The sequence below is a fragment of the Sceloporus undulatus genome, chromosome 1, assembly GCF_019175285.1.
Source record: "Sceloporus undulatus isolate JIND9_A2432 ecotype Alabama chromosome 1, SceUnd_v1.1, whole genome shotgun sequence".
NCBI lineage: Eukaryota > Metazoa > Chordata > Lepidosauria > Squamata > Phrynosomatidae > Sceloporus > Sceloporus undulatus.
Window position 1 is genome coordinate 98,637,328 of NC_056522.1, and position 25,776 is coordinate 98,663,103.

At 42.2% G+C, this 25,776-nt stretch overlaps 1 protein-coding gene across 1 annotated transcript in view; it reads right to left on the reverse strand.

Moving 5' to 3' along the window:
• Positions 1-22,339, reverse strand: part of LAMA2 (laminin subunit alpha 2) — a 590,097-nt gene extending 567,758 nt beyond the window's left edge. The window contains 1 exon segment of the mRNA XM_042456962.1: positions 22,165-22,339. Coding sequence (XP_042312896.1) covers positions 22,165-22,318 — 154 coding nt within the window. The 5' untranslated portion in view covers positions 22,319-22,339.
• Positions 22,340-25,776: the final 3,437 nt, after the last annotated feature.

The following is a 25,776-nucleotide window of genomic DNA, read 5'->3' on the forward strand; positions in this document are numbered from 1 at the left end:
TTATTATTATTATTATTATTATTATTATTATTATTATTATTATTATTATTATTATAGCAACCTCAGATTTTTACAAGTCTACTGCCACTATTGGCAATGATCTCTTTACTAGTGGAGTGATTTTTATCAGTCTTATGCTCTCATGGTTTAAAAAACAAACTGTTCTATTAAAGGTTACTGTTTTTCTTTCAACAGACGCTATCAATAAGAGAAAAATTCTAGCATTACTATCAGGAAGATATAATGGCTGACAAAATGCAGAAAAATTATTGTTTTTATACAATTAAGCCATTACAATCAGGTCATTTCTGGAAGATTAATAACCAGCCTGTGAAGAGTTGGTGGCTCTTGGCAATATCTTCAGTCATTTCCCAGGGAAGATCATCATTAATAAATGAAAATTACCCTGCCTAGCAGCAGCCACTACCATTATAAAATGAAAATGGAGAGAAGATGAAAATGTTTTTTTAATTCTTTTTTGATTTACAAATCCTTCAGATTTGATTGTGATCAATTTTGAACTTTTTTTTTTTTTTAATTAATGCCTCCTGGATTGCCCAAAATAATTGTTTTAATCATTTCAGGATCACTTACATTTATAACTCATGACGAAATTACAAGTGACATGGAGAATACATAATGCATCTTGATAGGTCTTTATGTCCCCAGAATATATCTAATACTTTTAGCTTCATTCATACTGAAAGCACTATTGGGAGACAAATTATTATTCTTCCTCCCTGTCTCTCAAAGATAGCCAAAAATGGAAGCAACTATCCACAAAATACTATTTCTGAGATTGAATATGAAAATACATCATGTGTTTGACTGAATGGACAGGCTGCTTACCTGTAACTACTTCTTCGACTGGTCATCTGTGCCCTCTCAACTGGGTACTGTACCGGCACAGATCCATCCACAGAACATTCCAGAGCTAATTAGCTTTTGACTAGAATCTCTCCCCTTTCAACATGAACATAAATTGTGCCTAGATCTATTCCCTCTCAGTTCCACCATCTGTCAAGAGTAGATCAGACAGGCAGGAAGAAAGGGGAGGAGGGAGGATTGTGTGAGGGCACAGATGACCACTTGAAGAACTACAGATACAGGTAAGCAACCTCCTTCTTCATGGTCTCTGTGCATCCCATAGCTGGATGACTAGCATGCTTACCAGTGGAGGTGGCACAAGGTAATCTTGGATAGAAGATAGCACTGCCCTTCCAAATACAGTGGACCCTTGTTATACACTGGGGTTTGGTTCCAAGATCCTCTGTGTATAACAAAATCTGTGTATGCTCAAGTCCCATTAAATATAATGACATAGCAAAATGGTGTCCCTTATAAAAAAATGGAAAATCAAAATTTGATATTTGAAATTTTTTTTGAACATTTTCAAACCGTGTATGCTTGAATCCATGTATAACAAATCTGTGTATAAGAAGGGCTGACTGTAATATGTCATCCTGAGTTTTACAATCAATTCTGTAGCGTCAGATGAGAGTAGATGGCTGACCCCATGTAGCCACTCTGCAGACTTCTGGCAGGGAAATACCCCTTGGCCATGTATGTGGGACACAGTGACTGCATGTCAAATGGGACCTCCGGCCCAAGGATTGTGGTTTCTTGGCCAGGTGGTATGCAAAACTGATCAATTCAACAAACTATTCGGGCAGTCCTTGTGACAAAACAACCCTCTTTAGTCCCCCATAGCAGAGTAACAGTCTAGATCTCCTGATAGAAGCAGTACAGTCAGTGTAGTAAGCCAAGCTTCACCAAACATCAAAGTAAAACAAGGCTCTTTCTAGCTGCGATGAAAGACCCTAATATAAAGGCAGCAATACAATGTCTTGATTGAGCTGGAATGGGGAGGCCACCTTAGATAGGGCTGGTCTGCTTGAAGGGTGCAAAATTCACTAGCCCATTTGGCTCAAGTAATAGATACCAGAAAAACAGCCATAAATGTGAGAAGTTACAAATCCATGGTAGCCATCGGCTCAAAGGACTTTTGCATCAGTTGAGATGGGTTAAGCAAAAGAGAACAAGGTGGAACAGGGTCCTTCATAGGCTGGTAGAAGTGGGGTAAATTGCCCAAGAACCTTTTGACAGCTGCACTTATAATGCTTAGTTTGTCGATACTCAGTTTGTTGATGCACCACTATGGCCAGGAGGAGGAAAAGAAAAGACCTTCTAGTCCAATAAGAAAAATCATCACTGCCATTTTATTAGCTTCTACAGTCAGAAGTCCTGAAGCATGGGCAAAGGAGCAAAAATGGCACCATTTTAGGGTGTAAGGCCACCAGGTACATAAGGCTTGCAAAATAGTGTCTAAAACCCCTGCAGTCTCCAGGCTGTTAGACTGAGTTGCCTGAGATCTGGAGGTCTAACCCTGCCCACAAGTAGAGGAGTAGAGTAGGTAGGTATGGGAGCCAGAGGTACGCATGGGACATTTGCAAGAGTGTTGCAAACCAGAACTGCCTGTGCCACCATGGGGCTATGAGGAAGAAGTCTGACATGTCCTCCTGAATCTTGACCAGCACTCTCACTATCAGGGAAAAGTGCAAGAAGAGGTACAGTAGGGATTTCATCCAGAACAGGAAAAATGCACCCCCTAGTGGTACCCTACTGGTACCTCTCTGTTTGTTTATACTGAATACCATGGTCATATTTTCTGACAGTACCTGTGCCAGTGTCCCCTTGATGGAACTTTCAAACCAGTACTTTTTAAGAATGAGGCTGGTGCAGTACGCCCTCTATCTGGAGTGAGACATGTCTGAAGTAACCAGAGTCATAGGCTGGTGGGCTGAAAACACATGTCCTTGAAGAGGTTGATTGGCCAGAGCCACCAATGTAATTACTGAGGAAACTGCTGGTGGAATCTGCAATCAATTGTGTCTTGCGGGGGGGGGGATCGAATCCCAGATTAAAGTGTTGCAGGAACCAGAGTTACAGGGGATAGGATTGAAGACATGCACACTGGGTGACCATTGAGGTCACAGTAAACAAAAGTCTCCCGATGAACCTGGCCACCACATGTCTCACAGGATGTAAATGAGTAGGTGCCAGATGGACTATGTTCAGTTTGCTGGCAGGAACACCTGGTTAAGTCTGGAGTCCCAAATCACCCCTATGAAAGAAGCAGATTGGGAAGGGATGAAAGAAACTTCTCAGTGTTCACCCAGAGACCCAAATCAACAAGAAGTTTCTGCTTAGGTCTTTCTGCAATTTTTCCTTTATCAAAGTAATGACGAATCAATCATCCTGGCACAGACAGATCCGTATCCCTTTGGTTCAGACGTAAGAGGTGACCACTGCTATTACTTCTGTGAACACCTGGGAGGTGGCTGCCAATCCAAAGGATATTGGTACAGCTTGTGCCCCTCTTGTAAAGCATAGATATTTGCTGTGCTGAGGCTGGTTGCGGATATGGTAGTAAGCATCTTATAAATCTAATGAGACAACCCAGTCTCTAGGTTCCAGGAGGGAGAGAATGACAGTTCCCTAGTCTGATGACCTCATGACTGGAGTCATTGGTATCAGATAGGTGAGGTGTTTCAGCAGTTGCAATACCACAGCCATCAGATCCAGGAAAAGGTCAGAAGGGGTCCATGATCTGGGTTGGTACCAATGCTTCTGATGATCCTATGACATCTTGGGATGACAGACAGAAAAGACATAAGGAGGATCCCTGATCTGAACTGGTATATTGCAATGTTCAGTGACATGCCAGAAGGGTCAGTATTGACAATCCAGATAGTAGCAGTGGGCCCCTCGTGAAAACACCAGCAGATAAGTCCATGGTGGTTCCAGGGCAGCTCGTAGACATAAATGCTAGAGGCAGAAAAAACTTCACAGTACCAGTGACATTATCAGGCCTGAATGATACAACAGAGACCCCAGATTATCCTTGTTTACCAAGTGCTATGTGTTGTTATGGCCAATTTTCCCCTTACTTTAATACAGAAGTATATCATTATATGATATGCCTACATTTTAGGTTGAACAATGAAAAAAATTACTGCAGTCAAAAATATAAAGGGGCAAAGCTTCAAATGGGAAAAAACAGTATTGGCCATTAAACATATTGAACACTCCTTTACCTGTAGCACCAGCATGCTGCAGAAGTAATATCAGTGATTAAAATGCTGGGTTTAATGGGCTATATCTCAGTTTAATGCCTCCTGGCTATTCACCATTCCACAGCTTGATGAACATTCAGCTCCTTCATCAAAGATTATCTTGTCAGAATCCACAAGCCCTATATTTATTGTTTACATCTGTACAGGACCAGAACTTACTTACAGTCACCAACTCCAATAGATTTTTAGCTTCATTTAGGAATACAATTACTGTCTCAGCCACCAGGTCCTAAAACATCATCTTTTTTCATAAGCAATCAAACCCTTTTCACCTATTAGTCCATGTCTTATCAAGAAGGGTTTTCTCTCTCTCTCTCTCTCATACTTGTTTACTGGCATGGTGTTAGCTCTGATACCACCAGTCCACCTTATGCTATCATAACTCTCTCTCTCTCTCTGGCTTTTCTTCACAAGTGAAGATTCAGGAAGGACTCATCCCGCGCTTTCTACAAGCGCGTTGATGACTAAAGGCCAATCTGAGATAAACAAGTCCAGTTGCAGAAAGCACAGCAGAAAGTCTCCTTGGGTGATGTTTCCAGGTTGTGGTTCTTTCTGCGTTGTCATTTCTCTTCGAGACACGTTTGGTGTGAGTTTTCAAAAAAAGCTGCAGCACTGTGGATAGTGCGTCTCCATGCCTCCCAATGCGAGTCCAGGGCGGACCATTGTTGGTGATCAATTTGGCCGAGCCTGAGATGTTGTTTCAGGGAGTCCTTGTATCTCTTCTTTGGAGTGCCTCTCTTACGCTATCATAACTAATTATTAATTATTAATAGTAGAGGTCACAACTCTTTGTTGGCCATGCAACAACTGATCCCTACTCCTCACCAAACCCTCTCACACACATCTAAACAAACGTATATTGAATAATTAGCAAAAACGGCTCTTACTACAAGGATCATTATGTTGTATACTGCATACCTTATATGTACAGTGAAGAAAGCATTTAGCAAATGACAGATGACAACAGGGTATTCACAGTGGCTTAACTCCTCCATATGGAGATGTGTATGTGGCACATAGCTGTGTCTCTGTAGCTTTGTTTCCAAGTGCAGCCCCCAAACCCATCTTTTAAGTGATCTAACTCCCCCAGAGCTCTTCCCATGTCATTTCAGGGTGGGGGACATCAGCTCAGACACATCAGGCTATTTTCTTTTAACTGGATGTGCTTCAGCAGGCATCCCCAGAGACTCCCAGGAGATCCTGGTGAGGTCCCTGTAGATGGTGCCCTTGTAGTGCGTCCGTCTAGATACAGGAAAATAACTGGACATGTCTCTACTGATCTCTCAACAACACCATTAGTTCTGCCACTCTGAATCCCCTGTTGTCATCTGACATTTGCTAAATGCTTTCTACACTGTACATACAACGTATGCAGTATACAACATAATGATCCTTGTAGTAAGAGCCATTTTTGCTAATTATTCATTATACGCTCAGCCAGACCTTAATATCTCATGAATTGTATTATTTTGTTAGTCTTGAGTTGAACAAGTAGACATTGAATCCTCTCCTCTAACTACCAAGATACGTAGGTGGCAGAAAATGTTCACATGCTCAGTTAATACACTATGCAGTTGTCTGCATTATAGCTGAGGGAGAGAAACACAACAACTGCATGAATAATCAATAAGTGTAGACTGTGCACATAAGAACCACTAGTCCACCCACTCTCATCCTGGCAAATATTTCCCATGCTTGCTATATGACCACTATGGTGGTGATTTGGAGAGACAAAATACATCTTTCAGCAAAACATCAAACCAAAAGAACACCTATTCTGGAATCAATTATGCTATTTTACGAGATTTTACATCTAAGCTCCTGAAATTCATCTCAAAGATACATTATGTTCTGACGACATTAAAAAGAAGTGCATTCTTTTGCAGTGTGTATGTTTGCATGTTCATTTTAGTAACAGATTTTCTTTCATCAGGAGATGTTAATATAAGCAGCAGAGCCAACAGTCATGGTCAAATAGAGTGCTAGGACAATTCTACCCAATGACTTCTTTACCACACACATTATGAAACATAATTTAGATAAAAATGGAAATACTGCTGGTTGGGAAAAACAGGCTGACTGGATGAAAGTTTTCTGATTCGTTTTGATTGGGGTTTATTAGTTAAGTATTTTTATCCTATGTTTCAAAACAATTTTTTTCAAGGCTTCCTGCAGTAAATATCATAAAGACACTTTCAAAATATTGGTAGCTAAAAACAGAGGCATCACAAGCAGGGTGCTGAGGGTTCAGGCCACACCAGGTGACCTAAAGGGAGTGACACCACTGGTACCCAAGCATCTGCCCTTTGGCAGAAGTGAGTTGTGGAGTTCACCTGCATTCCTTTAAAATGCTGAGGCGATGGGGTGAGTGGGGTGAGGCTCAGTGAGAGGAGAAAGGAGAAGCCCCAAGTTTTTTTAAAAAAATAAATTTTATTTTTTTAAAAAAAGTATTCTTTTAAATTTTTCTTTAAAAACATCAAATTTTACCAAAGTTTCATTTTAATCACATGAAACTATGTACACGTAAATACTATGTAAATGTAAATTTTAGGCTGTGCCTATGGTATTGTAATTTAAAAGTATAATTGTAATTTTGCTAGTTTTTTATGTCACAACTATTATCATTACATTCAGTAATATACAGGAATTATGATTTATGAGTAACATTAGTACAAAAAAATTACTAAGGATTCTGTATGGTGTGAAATGGGAGGAGGTCAATGGTGGTGGTGGTGGGGTGACACCATGATTTACCACACCAGGTGATGTTAACCCTAGTGTCACTACTGTCTAAAAAGTTAAACTAAAAAATACAATTAAAACTCCAACTGAATCACTAGCTTCTAAGGAAGGAGCAACCCAGTGGCTAGGAATTCCTTTTGCTAGCTTAGGTGCATTTTCTAGTTAGTAACCTATATGGTATAGGGAAAAAACATCCTGTTACAGCCATACTAATTTTCCTTATGCAGGACAATATTTAAAGACAGTCAGAAACTCCAACAATACAGACCACATATCATCCAAACAGGGTTGTGTTACCACCTTTGTAACACATCAGAATACTAAACTAGCCAGAAGATGTCTTTGGTGGGATACAGACCGCCCCTTTGAGGCAGCCTGCACTCGCCCCTTTCCCTGATGGATCAGGGACTCAGCTGCCACAGCAGCAGCCCTGGAGGCCCTGATCCACCACTTTTCCAGGCCTCGGGGAAGCGGCAAAAGGCCGCTTCCCTGTGGCCTGGAAAGGAGTGTCCTTGGGGCTTCATGCCCCAAGGACACCCCGACAGCAGTGGGGAGACAGGCCCCTTTCTCTTCAGTATCACTGGCGCGGCCGTGTAAAGGCCACGCCAGCGATGCACGGCACGAAAGGAGCTCCGTTTTGGAGCTCCTTTTGGCGCCGCTGAAAGGGTGCCACAAGCGCCCTTCAGTGGTGCCAGGACATAACAGCTGCACCGTGCCATTTAGACGTGACACGGTCATTACATCAAAATGGTGGCACACGTGTCTACAGGGCACTGCCATTTTGACGCCCCCGTCACATGCTGGGGTGAGGCCGGTATGGACGCTGCATCCATAGGGCCAACCCCTAGCACATGATGGGGGCACCGCATACGCTGGTATGTACAGCGCCTTTACCTCTCTTCTTTGAGCTGCCATGTCAACCACAAAAGGAATCTAACTTATGAAAGAAACACTGGGCCCAGGCAATATTTTCAGCATATAACTGATGGGTGGAGAAAGTTATTTAACACATCTCCACCTGATGGTTTAAATCTAAAGAATATATTTTTGTTTCCAAGTAGACTCCAAACTGGAAGTGACTTCAGAAGGAGCAGTGTAGTGTCAGGAATAATTAGTGAGCACAGAAAAAAAAATTGACTGGCTTCCTGTCCTGCCCATTTATCCTCCCCTGTAAGTGTGTCCTGTAGCAGCAGTTGTTATCAAAGCAGTAAATGCAGGATGGCACACAGTTGCTGAGTTTAGGCCTGGATTGCTTATAAAGTATTTATGACCTTTATCACATGAGGCTAACAATGTAGAAAGTGCAGAATGGTGCAATACTTTTCACAGGGAACTGCCTAGAGGGAGCAGTAGAGTCAGCGCCAGATAGAATGATGTGGCTGTTTGCCTTCTTGTTTGTTTGTTCTGTCCTCCCTTTGTGGTGGCAGAGTCTGATATTCTTGAGAATTATTCACTTCCTACACCAGCCAGTGTTCTGCATACTCTCAAACATTTCACAGATAAAAACTGAGACACATGTGGCTGGGCAATTTTATTGCATTGCTTTTATTCCCAGAGTAGACATGGGATGTAACTTTTAGAAGGCGGATCTTATCACATTTCCCCATCGCCAGGCAGTATGCAGCCCATATGCAACCCAGGCATCTGCCACAGCTTTTCAAGAATGAAATTTTCCCATTCTTGAAAATATGCAGGAGAAGCCTAGAGAAGCCTGGGTTGCATACAGGTTGAGTAATGCCTGACAATGGGGAAATGCAATAAGATCAGCCTTTTAAAAGTTACATCCCACAGCTATCACGGGAACAAAGGCAATGTAATAAACTCCATATTGTGGAAAAGGTGTATGGCCATTCAAGAAGTGAGCTAAAGTTATTTGTAGGCAAAAAGACACAGAACTACTACTTTAAATAGAGAAATGCTAGAAATTACGTAGTGGATTTAGGGAAGCCTGAAAAAAAGAAAGAATACCAAATGAGCCTACTGGGAAGGGTGAGACTCTGACCTCTCTCTTCTCTCTCTGGCTGAGTTAACTAAGGGCAAACTACTTTTTCACTCTAATGTCCAGTTTTTCAGCAACTGAATAAGCGGAGGACAAGGGAGGAAATGAAAGAGAAGAGAGAAACCAGGACATTTAAAGCTGAGAAATAAGGACAGCAGAGAGATAAAGCAACTGACCCTGCAAAACTAGGACAGTAAGAAGGTATCATAGCAGCAGCAGCAGCAACAACAACAACATGTATTTCTTTCCAAGGCACACACATAGACTCCATAGTTAAAATACAAACACTATAAAACATTAAAATACACTCATAAGAGATATATGCAATTAAAACACATGATTAAAAATTGGACTGGGGTAGACCTGCCAGAAGTGATATGTCTAATGCGTTTTTGAAAGTGATCGCAGCATTTTTCAGCTGCCGTTATCTCTTTGGCAGGTCATTCCCAGTCTGGGGGGAGGCCAATGAAAGAATCCTTTGAGAAACTGTTTGACAGTCTAATCCTGAACGGTAATCATATAGGTAACCTGGACCCAAACCATGTAGGTTTTTAAAGGTAGTAACCAACACTTCCTACTTTGGTCCAGAAAATAATTGGCTGCCAATGAAGTGATTTTAAGATCAGTGTGATGTGATCACTTCTGGATGTACCAGAAATCAGTCTGGCTGTCATATATCAACCAGCTAGAGTTCCTGGACTTGGTACAAAGGTAGGGTTTGCCATAACCCGGTTGCAACTTGGTTTTTCCCGTTTTGGCGCACCTGCCCTGTCACAGCACGTGTGGCCGCCAAAAACCGGGAAAAGCCCGCCCGGTTTTGCAGCGGGGTTGCAGAGCAACCCGGGGGGGCTCGCTGCCCTCCTCCTCCTCCACCACACATGGCGCGCGCGAGAAAAGGAGGGCAGAGAGGCCTGGGGCGGAGGAGGCTGCAGGGAGGTGGTGCCTCTTGGGCGCCGCCGCGCCAACTCCCCACCTCCCGGCAGCCTCCTCCCTCCTCCTCCGGAGGCCGGGGAAGGAAGGGAGGCCCCGGCGATAGCGCCAGGCAGGCTGGCCCTTCCTCCGCGGCCTCTGCGGAGGCCGGGAAGGAAGGGAGGCCCGGGCGAATCGCGCCAGGCCTGGCCCTTCCTCGCGGCCTCTGTGGAGGCCGGGGAAGAAAGGGAGGCCCCGAGCGCGGAGAGGCCCGCGGCCCAGGCGGGGGAGGGAAAGCCTCCTTAAGTGGAGGCTTTCTCTCAACCGCTTGGCCTCCGCGGAAAAATGTAGGGCAAAATTTTCAAATGTAGGACACATTTTGTGGGTGTCCATACATTTGAAAAATTTTGTCTACGTTTTTCCCGTTTTGGGAGGTCCAGAGTTATGGGCAACCCTATACAAAGGCACAGCCAAGTCCAGCCTTGAGGTTCCCAGTGCATGCACGACCATCTTTAGGTCCTCTATTCTAGAAAGGGGGCACAGTTGGTGTATCAGCCAAAGCTGAATCAGGCACTCCTAACCATTACATCTATCTCAGCTGACATTTGGAGGGACAGATCCAGGGCACTCCAAACTGCAAATACATTAGGAAGGGGCACAGTTGGCATATCAGCTGAAAGTAAGGCTCGGCTTCAATGGGCATTGGGTATATGTCTACCAAACAATCAAACTCACATCAACCAATCTGAGATAATGAAAACTATTTTTGTTCTCAAACTCATAACAACAATTAAAAAGGAGAAAACAAAAAGTAGCAGGATGAGGAGCAGGTAGAAAAAAAGATCTCAAGGGGTAGAAGAAGCTAAAACTGAGAACAAAGCTGGAGAGAGGAGATCTTAGGGACAACAAATCAAATACACACACATAATGATTAGGATTGATCAGCTGATAACAGATTCTTATACACAAGCTTATAATGATAAGATAGGGCAACAGCAAGTTTTACGCAGCATCCTAAGTAACTATCTTGAGATGGAGTTCCTATAACAAAACCACTTCCTTTGCTCTTATAAATCTGTATTTTGCTTTCTAATCATACCTCAAAATACTGTACTCATACCTTTTAATGAAACAAGACACCTAATACCACAACAGTATTTTTATATTAGTTTATAATTCATATTTATGTGTAGGTCACTGTAAATAAGTGAAATCTTCTAATTGTAAATACTGCTGATCTTACTGATGGGCAGGATTCAACTATCTAGTTACGTTATGAGGTTTTCTTCTTACTTCTTTAAGTAACTCACCAGTATCATAATATACAATTCACAGAGGTTCGTGCTCACGGCCAGAATCTACAGCAGTGCATCCCTTTGAGTTTCAGCCTAATGGTCATTAAAAGCCTACAGCAGCTGCAGCAAGCTATGCCAGTGAACTATTGTGAAATCTCACCATGAATTATAAACAACTTTCTCATTCTGGCCCAAGTACTTTTACTACATCAGGTTCTGCTGCAGTTGATAGCTAAAGGTTTATACATTCCCCACAACGCTTTAATTGCAACAGGTAACCAAACAGCCAAATGCATAGCTTTACATTGGAGCATACTACTATCTTGCTATATGACCGACAGAAGCAAGAAAAATGTCATGTGGAGAAGCATCTGAAACTGTCACTAAACATGTACTATTATTTGCAGTGAGACACTAAAGAAAATGCTTTGAGAAAATGTACAAAATGTGATAGAACTTCGGAGTTCATGTAAATGCAATACTTAAGCATTATATCTGATAAGCATTCTTTTCTTAATTCCACTTTGAACTATCCATTTAAGGTAGTATTACATTTCCATTTTGCAGAAATATAATATAATTTACTGTACAGACAAGAGTATTATATACTTTTAAGATGATTTTTTAGATAATGAAGCAGCTCAAAACATGAATGATCACCTCCTTTGAAGTCCAACATTCTTTCTTTGTGATATCCCACCAATTAAATATTTTGTGACAGAAGATGCATTACGTGGGAATAAAGTAGCAGGCCACCCTTTTGCATACCACAATACGGCTGCTACTGATTCCAGTGTTTTCAATAATGAAAATTCAATTTGTGCTGTACTGTTCTGAAATGTGGTATGCTGACATTTGTAGTAATAGACTATGGTAAAGAAGATTTTTTCCACATGCATTTAAGCATTCTTTGACCAGTGCTACAATTTTTTTTTTTATTATCTTGAATTCGCATAGTGGCTGGCATGAACATTTTTTCAGTGCACCATGGTGACTAAAACTCTTATGAACCCAAGCAAATTTGTTGCTCGGATGTACAATGCTTCATGAAAGAAACAGAAGGAAGGTAGCAGTTAAACACCAGAAGCATAAAAAATGAGAATTGGGTTTTCTCACGAAGAGTATGTATTTTGTTAAGTAACAAAATGTTATAAAAGCTAACATATTGTTTATCCTACTAATAAGGGCAACCATGCATGATCTACTGTTAAACAAAATCAATATCACTAAATGCAAATGAATTCATTTAGATGCATTACCTTTTGCAGGGGGTTGTCTGCTCCCATCTTTCTTTACCACTGGCTATCAAGCAAGAAAAATATCTGGAGGGCCAAAATTCCCCCATGATATAGAGACTCTCTTTGATTTAATGAACAAAGAATTAGAAAAAATGTTTCCAGTCCGAATCCTCCTCTACTACTCTTCCTGCTTACTTGCTTTCCATGAGGTGACTAGTTGATCTGGGGTGAAAGAATTATGGATTAAAAGAGCTTTAGTCCAATCCAGCACCATTCTTCTTATATTAGAAAGCTTACCCCCACATCCGAAATCATTTTTTTAAAAAAAGGTTATCCATCCCTATTATGACAACTATGTTTAGATATCAGTATAATATGATTTAACCAGTAAGTGGGTGTAGTGGTTTGAGCACTGGGCTGTGACTCTGGAGATCACGTTTGATTCCCCATTGGCCGGGAACGGGGTGACCTTCGGCAAGTCACACACCTCTACCTCATAAAATCTCAGGATAGTTTCATCTTAGAGTCACCATAAGTCGGAAACAATGTGAAGGGCACTCAACAACGACATAACATGATTATATCATGAACACATGCTTTAACCCACATGGTTAGTCTGACAATTAACTCAACAGAAGGACTGCAGTTTCTGCTGTAGCCTATGTCATTTCAGCATGTGGTTCTGCACATGGGGCTTTCCAGGAACGTCTCTGGACTTAACATTGTCTTTGTACATATATGCAAAAGAAGGTTGGCAAATTACATGCAACACTGAAAATGTTACTATATGGGAGTAACCCAATATTCAGTAGAATCGTCGTGATGCATTGTTTTAACTGAAAAATATGTATTAAAATTAATTGAATCATTTCTCTCCTTCAACAACAAAAGTACACAATAAAACACCAATAACTAAAAACATTTAGATTCCTAGTGTGTAGACTGTTTATTTTAAAACTGTTTCAATTTGTGTCTTGATGGGATTGCTATTTATTGGTTTTAACTTTTTGAAGCTTTAGTTCAACTTTGTTTTAAAGTAAATTGTCATCTGCTTCAGGTCCTCTGCGTGAAGAAATTCGGATAGAATTGAATTGAAATTAAATAATTAATTAATTAATGGTAACGTATGAGGGCTTTAACAACTTGCTTGGCTGAACTGAACTGAAGATTACATTGGGTCTTCGAATACATTTTGAAATTCTTGTTTGTGTGAATTTATTTATGTATGTAATGACAAGTGATAAGAGGGTAAATTGAAGGGAAGAAGATTAAATTATGAAGCAGCACTGAGATATTAATGGGGGTGATCCTTTGATCATTTTTGTCTTCCTTTTAATTAGCTTTCTGTAAAACTTTTTTGACATTCACATTTTGGTGCAAGGGTTTTTTATTCAGCTGTGTATGAGAGGGATGGACAATATTTTTAAAAATAACTTGCACGCACACACTATTGTTTGTGGTGCTTCCATACCAATGCAAATTAATCATAATTGGAAAGGAAACCGCTAATTGAGATGATCCAAGGTGCAGTGCATATAACTGAATAATTAATTTTATTTCACTGTGATTCAGATGAGGATTAATTGGCTGCCTTTGCTTTCTGTGAAATAAATAATGGAGTAATTCTTTCTTAAGCTGCATATACAGATATTAGTCAGAATATATGGATTTTATTAGTCTTGTATGTAGGGTTGCCATAAGTCAGGACCTCCAAACCGGACAATGTAGGACAAATGTAGGAACTTCCCCAAATGTAGGACACATTTTTAAAAATGGAGCACGTGAAAAAAATGATTTTTTTTTTAAAAAAAAGGTTAAATAAATGCCTGTTCTTAGGCATGATCAAATGGAGGACATTTGGGCATTATTTCTAGACAGATGGCAGATATGGACTTCCTTTCTGGCAAAATAAAACCCCGACCTCCATTCCAAAACACACATACAAGCACATTTGGGCATTTCACATGGCTTTACTGAACATGGCCTCTTGCATCAGAGGTTATTCCAAACCAACCCCTTGGTTAACACTTAGCATGGTTTAACAGGCTATGCATATTGAACAGGTCAAGGTGGTTTCACCGTTCTGGCACCAAGTGTACTTCTCAGAAGGTGGTGTCAAGGGACTCTGGTTTTTTCTTCACTGCGCATGAGTTTGTAAAAATCATAGCAATTTACATTGGCCTGCCCGCAAACCAAACCACACAGAAAAGGCACTTTGGAAAGTCACACTCTCTTCGGCTTGAAACAGTGCCTGCATGCCTCTCAAGATGACCCACTCATATCATCTTCATCATCATCATCAATCACACCACCACACTATCACTGTCAAAGTAGGGAGACTTGTTAGCATTAAAAGCACCCCCCCAAAAAAAAAAACAACCTTGAGGCCTTCTGGCCACTCACTCCACACCTCCTTCCCTCCTCCTTTTCCTCCCCCTCCCTACTCCTCCTCCTCCTTCTCCCCCTCTCCATTCGCCTGGGGTCGGGAGGACAGGGCGGAGGAGGAGGGTGGCGCACGGCGGCGCGCAGGAGGCGAACCGCCTCCACTTTGCCTCCTCCATGCGGCCACGCGCCGGGGCAAGAGGGGCGGGAGGAGGAGGTGAGTGGCGCGGCCGCGCGGGAGGCAAAGGCGGACGGAGCAAGTGCCTCTTGCGCGCGGGCGCGCCACCCTCGCCTGCCTCCCCGCACAGCCGCGCAACCTTCCCCGCCTCTCTCCGCCCCCTCTCTCCCCCCCTGAACGCCCACGTACAGAGGCGTGGCTCCATCCGCCTTTGCCTCCTCCATGGGGTGGGCGCGAAGCCTGGGGGCGAGGGGGCGAGGAGGAGGGTGGGTGCCTGGTGTGGGCGCGCGGGGAGGCGCCTCCTCCGCCCCAGGCAGGCCTCGCTGGCCCTCCTCTTCCTCCCGCACTCCCCGCCTCCCCGAGGAGGAGGAGGAGGGCAGCGAGGCCCTGCAGGCCATAGCAACTCAGCTGCAAACCGGGGGGGTCCCGGTTTTTGGGCTGCACCTGTGCCAGGAGGGGCCCGGGGCCCCAAAATCGGGAATACACGGGTGCAGCCGGGTTATGGCAACCCTACTTGGATGCATGATCCAGTTGCCCTCCAGTGCTTTTAGTGCCTAAAATTATCCTTAAGCCACATCTCTTTGATGGTTCATAGTTTATGGTTGACTCATAACAAACAATGTTATGGAAAGTTTTATTGAAGCATAAATAATAAATCATGGACTCCCCATAATCTAAGTAGAAGGGTGCCCCACTCCCAGTGCAGGGTGTGTGCACATTCATTTAGACAAGCTGTCAGTGTCCATAGATCATGAAGCAAGTAAAAGCAGCAAAATACATGGGCACAGATTAAAATTGCAATTGCAACATCCATACCACAACACAAATAAATCGTTGTGATTATCAAGAACTACTACAGTATTAACAAAAGTAAGCATTAAAATGAAAGATTCCAAAAATCGTTACATAATTTGATGCTGGTGTTTACATTTGACTGAAGTTTTATAATCAAGGTTTTGCATAAACTGTGTTGATTGCCTAGGCTTTAGCAGATGGCCCAGAGCTGGATACCAAGTTCTTTCAAATCAATCAAGAACAACCTGCCAATAACTAAAGTTCAGCAGTAAAAATACCAAGACAGGTCGGATGGTCTCATACCAAGATTATGGCACAAGTACAAGCCTCCAAATATATCTCACTCAGAAATATGAATTTTAATCTACAACAGAGAGAATCTGAAATTAAATTGCTGTTAAAAATCAGGAAGCTTGTCATAACTTGGTGTGAAATTAATAACTCATTTATATTTGGAGATTTTTAAAACTGATCCTAGAATTGCATTTAGTATTTATTACTCACACACAAAATTCATTCTAATACTCGGGAGGAAGACAAGTGGAGAGCTGGCTTTTTAAGGGCTGCTGATATATCTTTTTGGCATGTTTTCCTGAACTAAGAATATCAAACATATAAGATCCAGTGTTCTAGAATGTTGTTTTTCTTAGGCACGCCGGATATAGTAAAAGATTTTAATGTGGGGGGAGGAATACTGGAGCCTAATGAATGAAGTAACATATGAAGTGAAAGTATTAAATTAACTCCAAATTTTGACCACACAAGTCTCCAACAACTTTAAAGTTGATTTACAAACCAGTGTATGTCCTCTGATGCAAGATGTGCTGGGATTCTACATTTTAATAGCCATCTGGAACTCGGTCGAAGTCTTAGCTATGCCATGACCTAAGATGCCCTAGACAGGTTCATTGTCATATATACCAAAACATTTCAAATTTTGTGTTCAGCATTAGGTCTGCATTATTCACATACTTTTGTTTTATGTTAAAAGTACTGAGTTATTCAATGTGACAAGAGTGGAGAAAAGAAAAAAATGGCATTCTGCTAGAGGTGGCACAATTCACAGCAGCAACCAGCAGAACCAGCACCAAGCTTAGTGAACAGTAATTTGTTGTACAACACCTGTGGTGTGCAGCTGTGTACAATGCCTTGTGGAAGTTCAGTGTGGAATAGTTTTGTGGAGCAGCTTGGGAAAGCAGAAGCTAAGTTACTGGATTTAACATTTGCCAAGGACAAAAAATGTTTTTTGCATGCAACAGACACTTTGTGCTATAGAATAACACAACTCGATACAACCAATGACTTCTCACAGAAAAGGGACAGAGAACCATTCCATATTCTGGCAAATTGCATGTACTATTAGCATGGGTTAGGTTAGAGAAAACAAAAGAGAGCCGGGATGGCGGTAGTGGTTTAGCAGTGGACTATGATCTGGAAACCAGGATTCAATTCCCTGGTCAGCCAGAAAACGAGTAGGTGACCTTGGGCAATTCACATCTCTCCGCCCCAGAGGAAGGCTAGAACAAATCTGTCACAAAAACCCCATGATAGGGTCATCTAGGGTGGCCATATACAGAAATGCTTGAAGGCACATCACAACAGAGATGAGCTTATCACCAGGATTTTTAAACTGGTTCCACAGCCTCCAGGCTGGAGTCGGTACATGGGATGGAGGGATTATGGCTCACTAAATCACGCGAAACCCATAAGCCGCCATCAGCCTGAGTCCCAGCAGGGTCCAAGTGCACTCTGCCACACTTTTTAGAAGTTAGAAAGTTTTCCAACTTCTAAAAACATGCTGGAGAGTGCAGCTGGGACCACAGGCTGAAGGCAGCTGGTGGTTCAGCCCAGGAAGCTGGGTGTTTAAAATCCTGAGTGATAAGCTCCAGAGAGAAATAAAATGGCTTCTGACATTGGTCCAAAAGACACTGCAGAAATATCCAGTTTGGAGCACTTTAACTGCCTTGGCTCAGTGCTAGGAATCCTGGGAATTGAACGTTATGGTTCCACCAGAGCTCCTGACAGAGAGCTAAATGTCTCACAAAACTACAGTCCCAGAAGTGCTAGCATTGAGCCAGGAACAGTTAAAGCAGTAAAAACTAGATTAATTTCTGCAGTGTGTTTTTGGGCCATGTCTGGCTCATACGAGTGTTTTCAGTTGGGAGTTTGTCATGGTATGGGCCTCTTACAATTACCCTCTTTTGATTACAGCACTTGAGGGTAACTCAAAATCTACCATGGCTTCAAAGGTTAAATTGAAGTACAGGTCATTGACTAGACACTTTGAATATGGTTCAAAGATGTTTACTGTAACATTTTGTATTAGGATGTGGTGGCTAGTGGTTAAGATACCAATTCTAATGATAGGAAGGTGAGAAGTTTGGCAGTTCAATGCCCAAGTGCCATGTGACAGAGTGAGCTCCCATCACTAGTCCCAGCTTCTGACAATCTAGTAGTTCAAAAGCATGCAACTCCAGTAGATTAATAGGTACCAGCGATTCGGTGGGAAGGTAACAGCATTCCATGCAGTCCATGTTAGCCACATGACCATGGAGTCAGCCTTGTCTGACTCTTTGCCAAGTGGGAACCATTCTGTTTTCCGTGTTCTCCGTGTTCCTTCCTGACAGTGCCCTCTTGTCCTGAGTACAGATCTCATTAGGAATATCAGATGTCTTGGCATTCTCATGTCCTTAAAGGTCCCATAGCCTTCATGACCTATGCAGTAAAAAGCTTTGCTGGCCGTTTATAAAGCACATGCTTATTTTCTTTTGAAATTCCCTGGTGTGCTCATTAGCCATTGTATGTTTGCAATATTGTCACTAGTGCCTCTTCCTTTCCTGAACCTCACTTGATTTCTCTGTCCATATATGTTTGGAGTCTATGCTGCAGAATTTTGAGCATAATGTTGCTTGCATGGGAGATTAGTGCTATGATCCTATAGTGGCTGCATTCTTTTGTGTCTCTTTTTTTATGGATGGGGATGTATATTGATCATTTCCACCTGTTGGCTTTCGTATTGTTTTCCATATCTGTACATGTTTGGTTAGAAATAATGCAGTTTGACACAACTTTCACTGCTATGGTTCCATCTGAAAGAATCCTAGGATTTGTAGTTTTGTGAAGCACCAGCACTCTTTGGTAGAGAAGCTAATAACCTTGTGTAAAACTACAATCCCAGGATGCCATAGGATGGAGCTACAGCATTTAAGACGGGTGTCAAACTGCACTAGATGTCTAACAGTATAGATGCATCCCAAGTTGAGTTATGAAGTCAATAATTACACACAACATACCAATACATAAAATAATAATACTTAAGCCTGTATCCTATTGGTAGTCCTGATGAGAGCAGCTCCATTGAATTAGTTATTGAAAGGTGTACATCCCAGATTGAATTAGTGTATTCTAATTGGAACAAACAATAGGGATTTAAGCCACAATTTATAGTGGGGAAATCAGAAACTTTTTCTTTGCTCTTCACTATGTTTGTTTTTTACTATTACTCACAGGAAACAAATGTAAAAGATTCTTTTTTTAAAAAAGGTAAATCTGTAACATACAAATTGATCCATTACAGCCATTAAAATATCTACACTGTGGAGGCGTACTAGAGTGTAGCACTGCAAACTTTGGGAAAGGCAAAATTATCATGATCATGGCAGCACACATAATGTATACTTCCATAGTCCTGATTGCTAACCAGCATCACAGATGTCTTGTAGAAATAGATTTGGCAGGTGACAGGAGATGGACAAGGGCAGATAAATATGTGTCCATGGGACTCTGCTCTGAAATGTATCTGCTATGCCTAGATTCTATTTAAAGTGTGGCTGCCAATACTAATGAAGGTTTCTTGCCAAAAACACCTATGGGCATCTCCAGCTGCCCCGTTCAAATCTCTGCAAGCCCACTTTCTTTGTTTACATTTCTTGATATAGTTCACAACCTTCACTATAATGAAGCCAAAGTACATGTAATTGTGTTTGCTCACATTAATCCTTTACTCTCCCTCTTCATTCTGTTTCTTCTCACTAGCTGTTTCGCTTCTGTTCGCTAAAGTTTAGAAATGTAAGTTCATCTGGCCCAGAACATGTCTTTCTCTGCAGTTACATATAAGATGATGGCCCTCTATAAATAACTAAAACATCAGCAGTAAAAAGAAGGTGGCAAAAACATGAAATAGGTATTTCTATAGTAGGAAATTACCTCCTTGTCTGAGCAGTAAATGGCAACAGCAGTGAATATATACACCAATTTATTTTAAATGTGCTATTTTAAAATGTGACTGGCTGTTCTCAGTTTTCCACTGAGTCAATTTCCAAACGCAGTCAACACGTTTGAGTGAACTTGTTCCCACAACACAGTTTAAAGTAACTTTCTATAAAGGCATATATGACCTACTCCAATGACCATTTATATCCAAGTGAGTCCTGCTGATTTCTGTGGCATTTATGCCAAAGTATTTATTAATAGGATTGCAGCCTTAGTCAACATGCTATACATCTTTAACATAGGGAGGCATCTACTTGAGGCTTTCTAAGGAGTACAATACATCACAGCTTCCAAGTTTAAGTGTTTAATCTTCTGTCCTAAATTGTGTGGGATGGGCGGAAAATCCTTAAGAGCAGTATGAGGGTTTTGATTACTTTCAGATTACTACATGAAAACCATAATCAAGCTTTATTCAAATTATTTTTATTCACCTCTTAAAACACCCTATCCCACACTTTTGCTTTCAAGAGCTAAGACTCTTGTACTCCTGCCACTTTCATTGTGAGATTTAAACTGTAGTCTTGCTAAGACCATTCTTGTCCCTAAATAATATTGTTTCCATATTACCCATGCAACAGGGTTTTTTTCTCCTTCCCCCCCTGCAAATTAAACAGATTTAGGAAAGAGAATACCTACAATGGAATTTTGCTATTATGGAAATAAAGCAGTGGGAGATTATCACAGGAAGCTTCCCTATCGATGTGGCTTTTCTAACACCCAAAACAGCAATGATTCTTTTCACATTACCAAGCACCTGTGAATTAATAACAGGTTGGTGATGCATCTTATCACACCACTGTTTGGTTTACTCCTCATCTATGAGATTAAGTAAGTGAAGTAGTCTTGCCTTCCTTGGGAGTGGAGTGTGTACAGTGAAACCAGTTTAAATCCCCTTTCTCCTGCCCAAGAGAAAATGACGGCCTCCTCAGGAGCAAGAAGACTTTTACTTTCATTGAGAAGAGGGGGGTGCAGTGAAACTGGTTGAAATCCCTTTCACTCTGAATTACCCCGAATGACCTATGGCACATACTTCATACTTCAATAAGGGGTTAACTGCACAATCCTGCTTCTATCCCACTAAGAACAGTGTGATAACCTTTGTAAAGTGTATTTGACAGTTTCGTCTGCAAGGCACACATTCAATCTTCATTCATTGTAACATAGCCTGTACCTTGGCACTGCCAACATATAACTGTAGCCTGAAATGGACTCAGACCTGTTCCTCCTAAAATGCACTTTAATAGAGGTGATCATACCTCTAGGGAAGAGACTGACTTGTCCCTGTTCCATCCAAATCCTCTGGCTCATATATTATTACAATCAATAACCATTTAAAAATATCCTGCATTTGAAGAAGTGGCCTGTGGTTCACACAACTGCAATCTGAAATAAACTGGTTAGTCTGGAAGATGCCACTACACCTTCTGTTTAGGATCATGGCAATAATCCCTCTGAATCCCCTTTTGGAAGCAAAGTGGGAGAGAAATGCCATCAATAAATAAAATAATTCCAAGTCAGGGTTTCAAATCTTCCAATTGGGAAGTTTATATTTAGCCCAAGCCACGTTTGTAAATGGAAAGCTGGTTTGCAAGAGGCAGGAGTCCTGAGAAAAAGAGGGGTTGGAGAATGTCTTCTAAAAGTCAAAATCGACCCAGCCTGCATCCATAAAGCAGGAATAATCCAGTCTGACAACGCTTTAACTGTCATGGCTCGATGCTATGGAATTCTGGGAACTGCAGTTGGTTGTGGCACCCAGAGCTTTGCCATTGCAGTTGAAGTGCTATCAAACTTTTCCCTGCAGTGTGGATGCAACCTCTGGCTGAGGCTGCATCCACACTGGAGAGATAACCCGGTTTGGCACCACTTTGACTCTTCTTCTGGCTCTTTGCTATGGAATTCTGGGAGTTGGAGTATGTTGTGGGCCCACAACAAACTCCAACTCCCAGAATTCCAATAGCAAAGAGCCAGAAGAAGAGTCAAAGCGGTGCCAAACCGGGTTATTTCCTCCAGTGTGGCTGCAGCCCTTCATGGGGCATGAGTAGAAGAGGGGATAAGAGGCAAAGGGCGCGAAGAAAAGAAGAAAGGGGACAAGGGAGCCCTTTCCCCCCAGTTGGACTGTTTGGTGTGAGGTGTCTTTGGCCAGGGACAAACCAAGCCCCTCAGGACAGGAGCCAGCAGCTCTCCAAAAGTCCATGCCTTCCAAGGTTTTGTACTGTACCTCGTTGCTGAGGCGCTGCCTGATGCTGCTGCTGCTGCTGGTGATGATGATGATGATGACGATGACGACGGTGAGAGAGTTGCGAGGCGCACCGGCTCACCAAGGCGGCGAGGAGGAGGAGGACCAAGAGAGGCGGCAAAGTGGTCCCTGCCATAGCGGCCCAACCCTCTCCCTCCCTCGCTCCCCTCCAAGTGAAGGCAAGAGGAGAAGAGGAGAAGGACAAGAAGAGCAGGAGCAGGAGGAGGAGGAGGAGGCGGGCAAGGTCCCAGAGAGCCGCCTCTTCTTCTCCTTGTCCCTCTCTCCTCAGCCTGGCCCACTTGGCCTCAGGAGGGTCATCACAAGACAATGAACAATGGGGGGAAGCCTTCCAAAAGGGGAGGCTTTGAGCACAGATACAGAGGGGAATTTGGGGGCGGGAAAGCCGGGGGGGGGGAGGAGAGATAAGGGAACAGCCACAAGGTCCTGTCCAGAAAGTCAGGGGAGAGTTCAGAACAACAAGGGCGCACAGCTGAGGGGGAGAGGGACAGAAGGGAAACACTTGGAAGCCAAGCAGAGACTCCCTTGACATAAATCCCTATCCCAAACAGAGACTTGAGCATTACTTGACAGAAATCCTAACTCAAGTAGGGACCTCAGCATTACTCAAGGAGTGGCACAGTCCTAACCAAAGACTGGACTTTTAACAGCATAATAATGACCTGAGGTGTTCCAGCTCTCAGCTCCAAAGAGCAAAGGCACGCTGTGAGGAGAGATTATAGTCTCTGCATAAATAAGAGAAAGATGGGGAACAGGAGGCTTGGACTGCAACCCTCATCATCCCTACTGGTCAGGGGAGCTGGCCAGGACTGATGGGAGATACAATCCAAAGCTTCCTGCCCCTGTAACAATTTAATGAGGGGAAAAAAGGTGAATTATTTATTGTTGTTGTTGTTGTTGTTGTTGTTATATTTGTATCCCAATCTCTTCCCAGAACTTGGACTCAGAGCAGTTTCACAACATTCAAAGAAAACACAGTTAAAAACACAGAAAAGAGGTGCATGAAAAAGGAATTAAATTATGACAAGGTTTAAATAGATAGCTATTTGCCTCACTCAGGAGGTGACCCGGGGCATCCTTCTAGGCACTGGTTCAGCCCCAGAAGCTATCGATACCTACTACAGCTGTAGTACCTGGCTGCAGGTCAAAAAGAGGCAACTAAATGTGGGCATATGGGCTAGTATTTGTAGCTTTCCAGAAATAAAAGCTTGGACGAAAGGAAATGTCAATAGGAGGAGTGGGTGGTAGGAGAATGTTACACCACTGCAAGAATCTGGATGCAAAAGATCTGGAACAGATTAAAGCAAATTTGTGGGCTCTGATGGAGAGTACAGAATACATTGCAGACTGCCAGCTTGGCAACAAAGAAGCAGAGGAACTTCAAAAGGTTTCCAAGGACAGAAGAGGAAATTTTGCATCCTCTTTCATACAAATTACTGCATTACCACTCCACTTGTTTTAGACACAGACTGTTGTCAATATGGTCATATACCCACTTATGAAGTGGCAATTTATCAGTCTGTTTGTTAAATCATTGTATGCAACATCTAAACAAGGTGGTAAAGAGAATTCTGCCTCTTTGCTACTTTCACAGATTCTGAGACAGATTAGATACATGGCCAAGTTTTTGTACCCACTTGGCAGCATGCTACAATTGCCCATGCACACCAGGATAAGCTACCATTTTGGTAGATAGCACTCTGTCATCACAACCTATGTTGTGGTGAAAGGAGCATACAGTGCAAACTGATGGATCACAACTAAGTGCCATCTTTTCAGTGAGGCTTACTCTCAAGTAAATGTATATAAAACGACATGCATTGAAAAAATCACTTGCTTGTTTCATAGAATCATAAAGTTGAAAGAAATTCCAAGAGCCATCCAGTCCAATGCCCTGCCATGCAGGAATACAGAATCAAAGCACCCCCACCCACCCCAATAGATGACCATCCAGCCTCTGTTTAAAAAACCTCCAGAGAAGAAGACTCCACCATTCTCTGAGGAAGTGTTTTCCACTGTTGAACAGCTCTTACCATCAGGAAGTTCTTTCTAATGTTGGGATGGAATCTCTTTTCCTGTACAGTAGTTTGAATTCTCTGCTTATTTCAGCATGGATACCATAAACTGCTATTTTCAAAGCACATGTGTGATAATATAGACATTCTCCAGTCCATTTGTATAGTCTGCAAGAGATGTTTCCTAGTGGGCTACATGAAACTGACTCATCCATGGCAGCCCCTCCTTCCAGTCAGTTTGACAGTTGAGAAAAATCAGCATGGCTGTTCAAATGTTCCCTGCTGCTGAACTGAGCAGGATGGGGATTGAATCTTGATAAAAATCACTCTCCCAGGAGACAGGGGAAGCTTAATAGCTGTTGTTGTGTGGCCCCAAGTCATTTTTCACTTAGGGTGCCCCCGCGGTGAACCTATCATGGAGTTTTCTTGGCCTTTTTTTGCCATGGCCAACCTCTGAGGCTGAGAGAGTATGACTTGCCCAATGTCACCCAGGAAATTTTTATGCTCAAGTGGGGATTTGAACCCTGGTCTCCAGATTCATATTCCAGCACTCTAACCACTACACCACACTGGCTCTCAATAGCTCTAGGTGAAGGGATCTTATTAAGAAGGACCATATATCTTCCACTCCGATAAACTTATTGTAAGGAAAAGTTACACAGTATGGGTTACACAGTATGGGAAGTCTCCTTAACTACTGTCGTTCTTATTGTTATTGTAAATTGATGATACTGTAAGTTTTAATGGAATTATCATTGCATTGTATTTTACTGATATGTTTGTATGCATTTTAGTGGTTGTAACCTCACCTCTATCCTCTTGGGAGAACGGGAAAATATAAATTATTATTATTATTATTATTATTATTATTATTATTATTATTATTATTATTCTGCAGCCATCTCTCTGTCCCCCTCCCCCCACTGCTCAGCTGTGTGACTGGAGGGATGGGGTTAAGGTTTCTCACTGAGTGCCTTCCGGTAGTTTTCACTTTGTGGCAATCCTAAAGTGAATCTATAATGAGGTTTTCTAGGGCTGAGAGTGTGTGACTCACCCAAGGTCACCCAGTGAGTTATCATTGCAAAGCAGAATCGAACCCCAATTTCCAGAGTCCAAGTCCTACACTCAAACCACTCCACCACATTGGCTCTCAAGGTTAATATACTCATGTTTAAATCTACGTTGTATGTTTGAATGTTTGTTAGCGAGCAAAGAGAAAAAGAGAGGAGAGTATGATGATGGAGCTTCTGTCTTTCTCATACACTGACATATGCATACCTCCATTTAGTCTGCCTACACACAGAGAATGAGTGGTGGGTACTGTGAGTGGGTGCACTCTCACATACCTTCACGCCTGTTCCAATCATCCACATAGCTGAACAGTGGGGAAAACATTTTAGCAGAAGGAAAGAGGGAATCCCATTGATTGGTGGAAAGTCCTTTTCTCATATTAAGCCTTTGTAAGCGTTAGGATACAGAATGATTTATAGCAGAATGGGGAGGGAATAATCAAGATTCTAGAAGAAATATTAAACTGTACAGCATGTGTTAAGATTGTGTA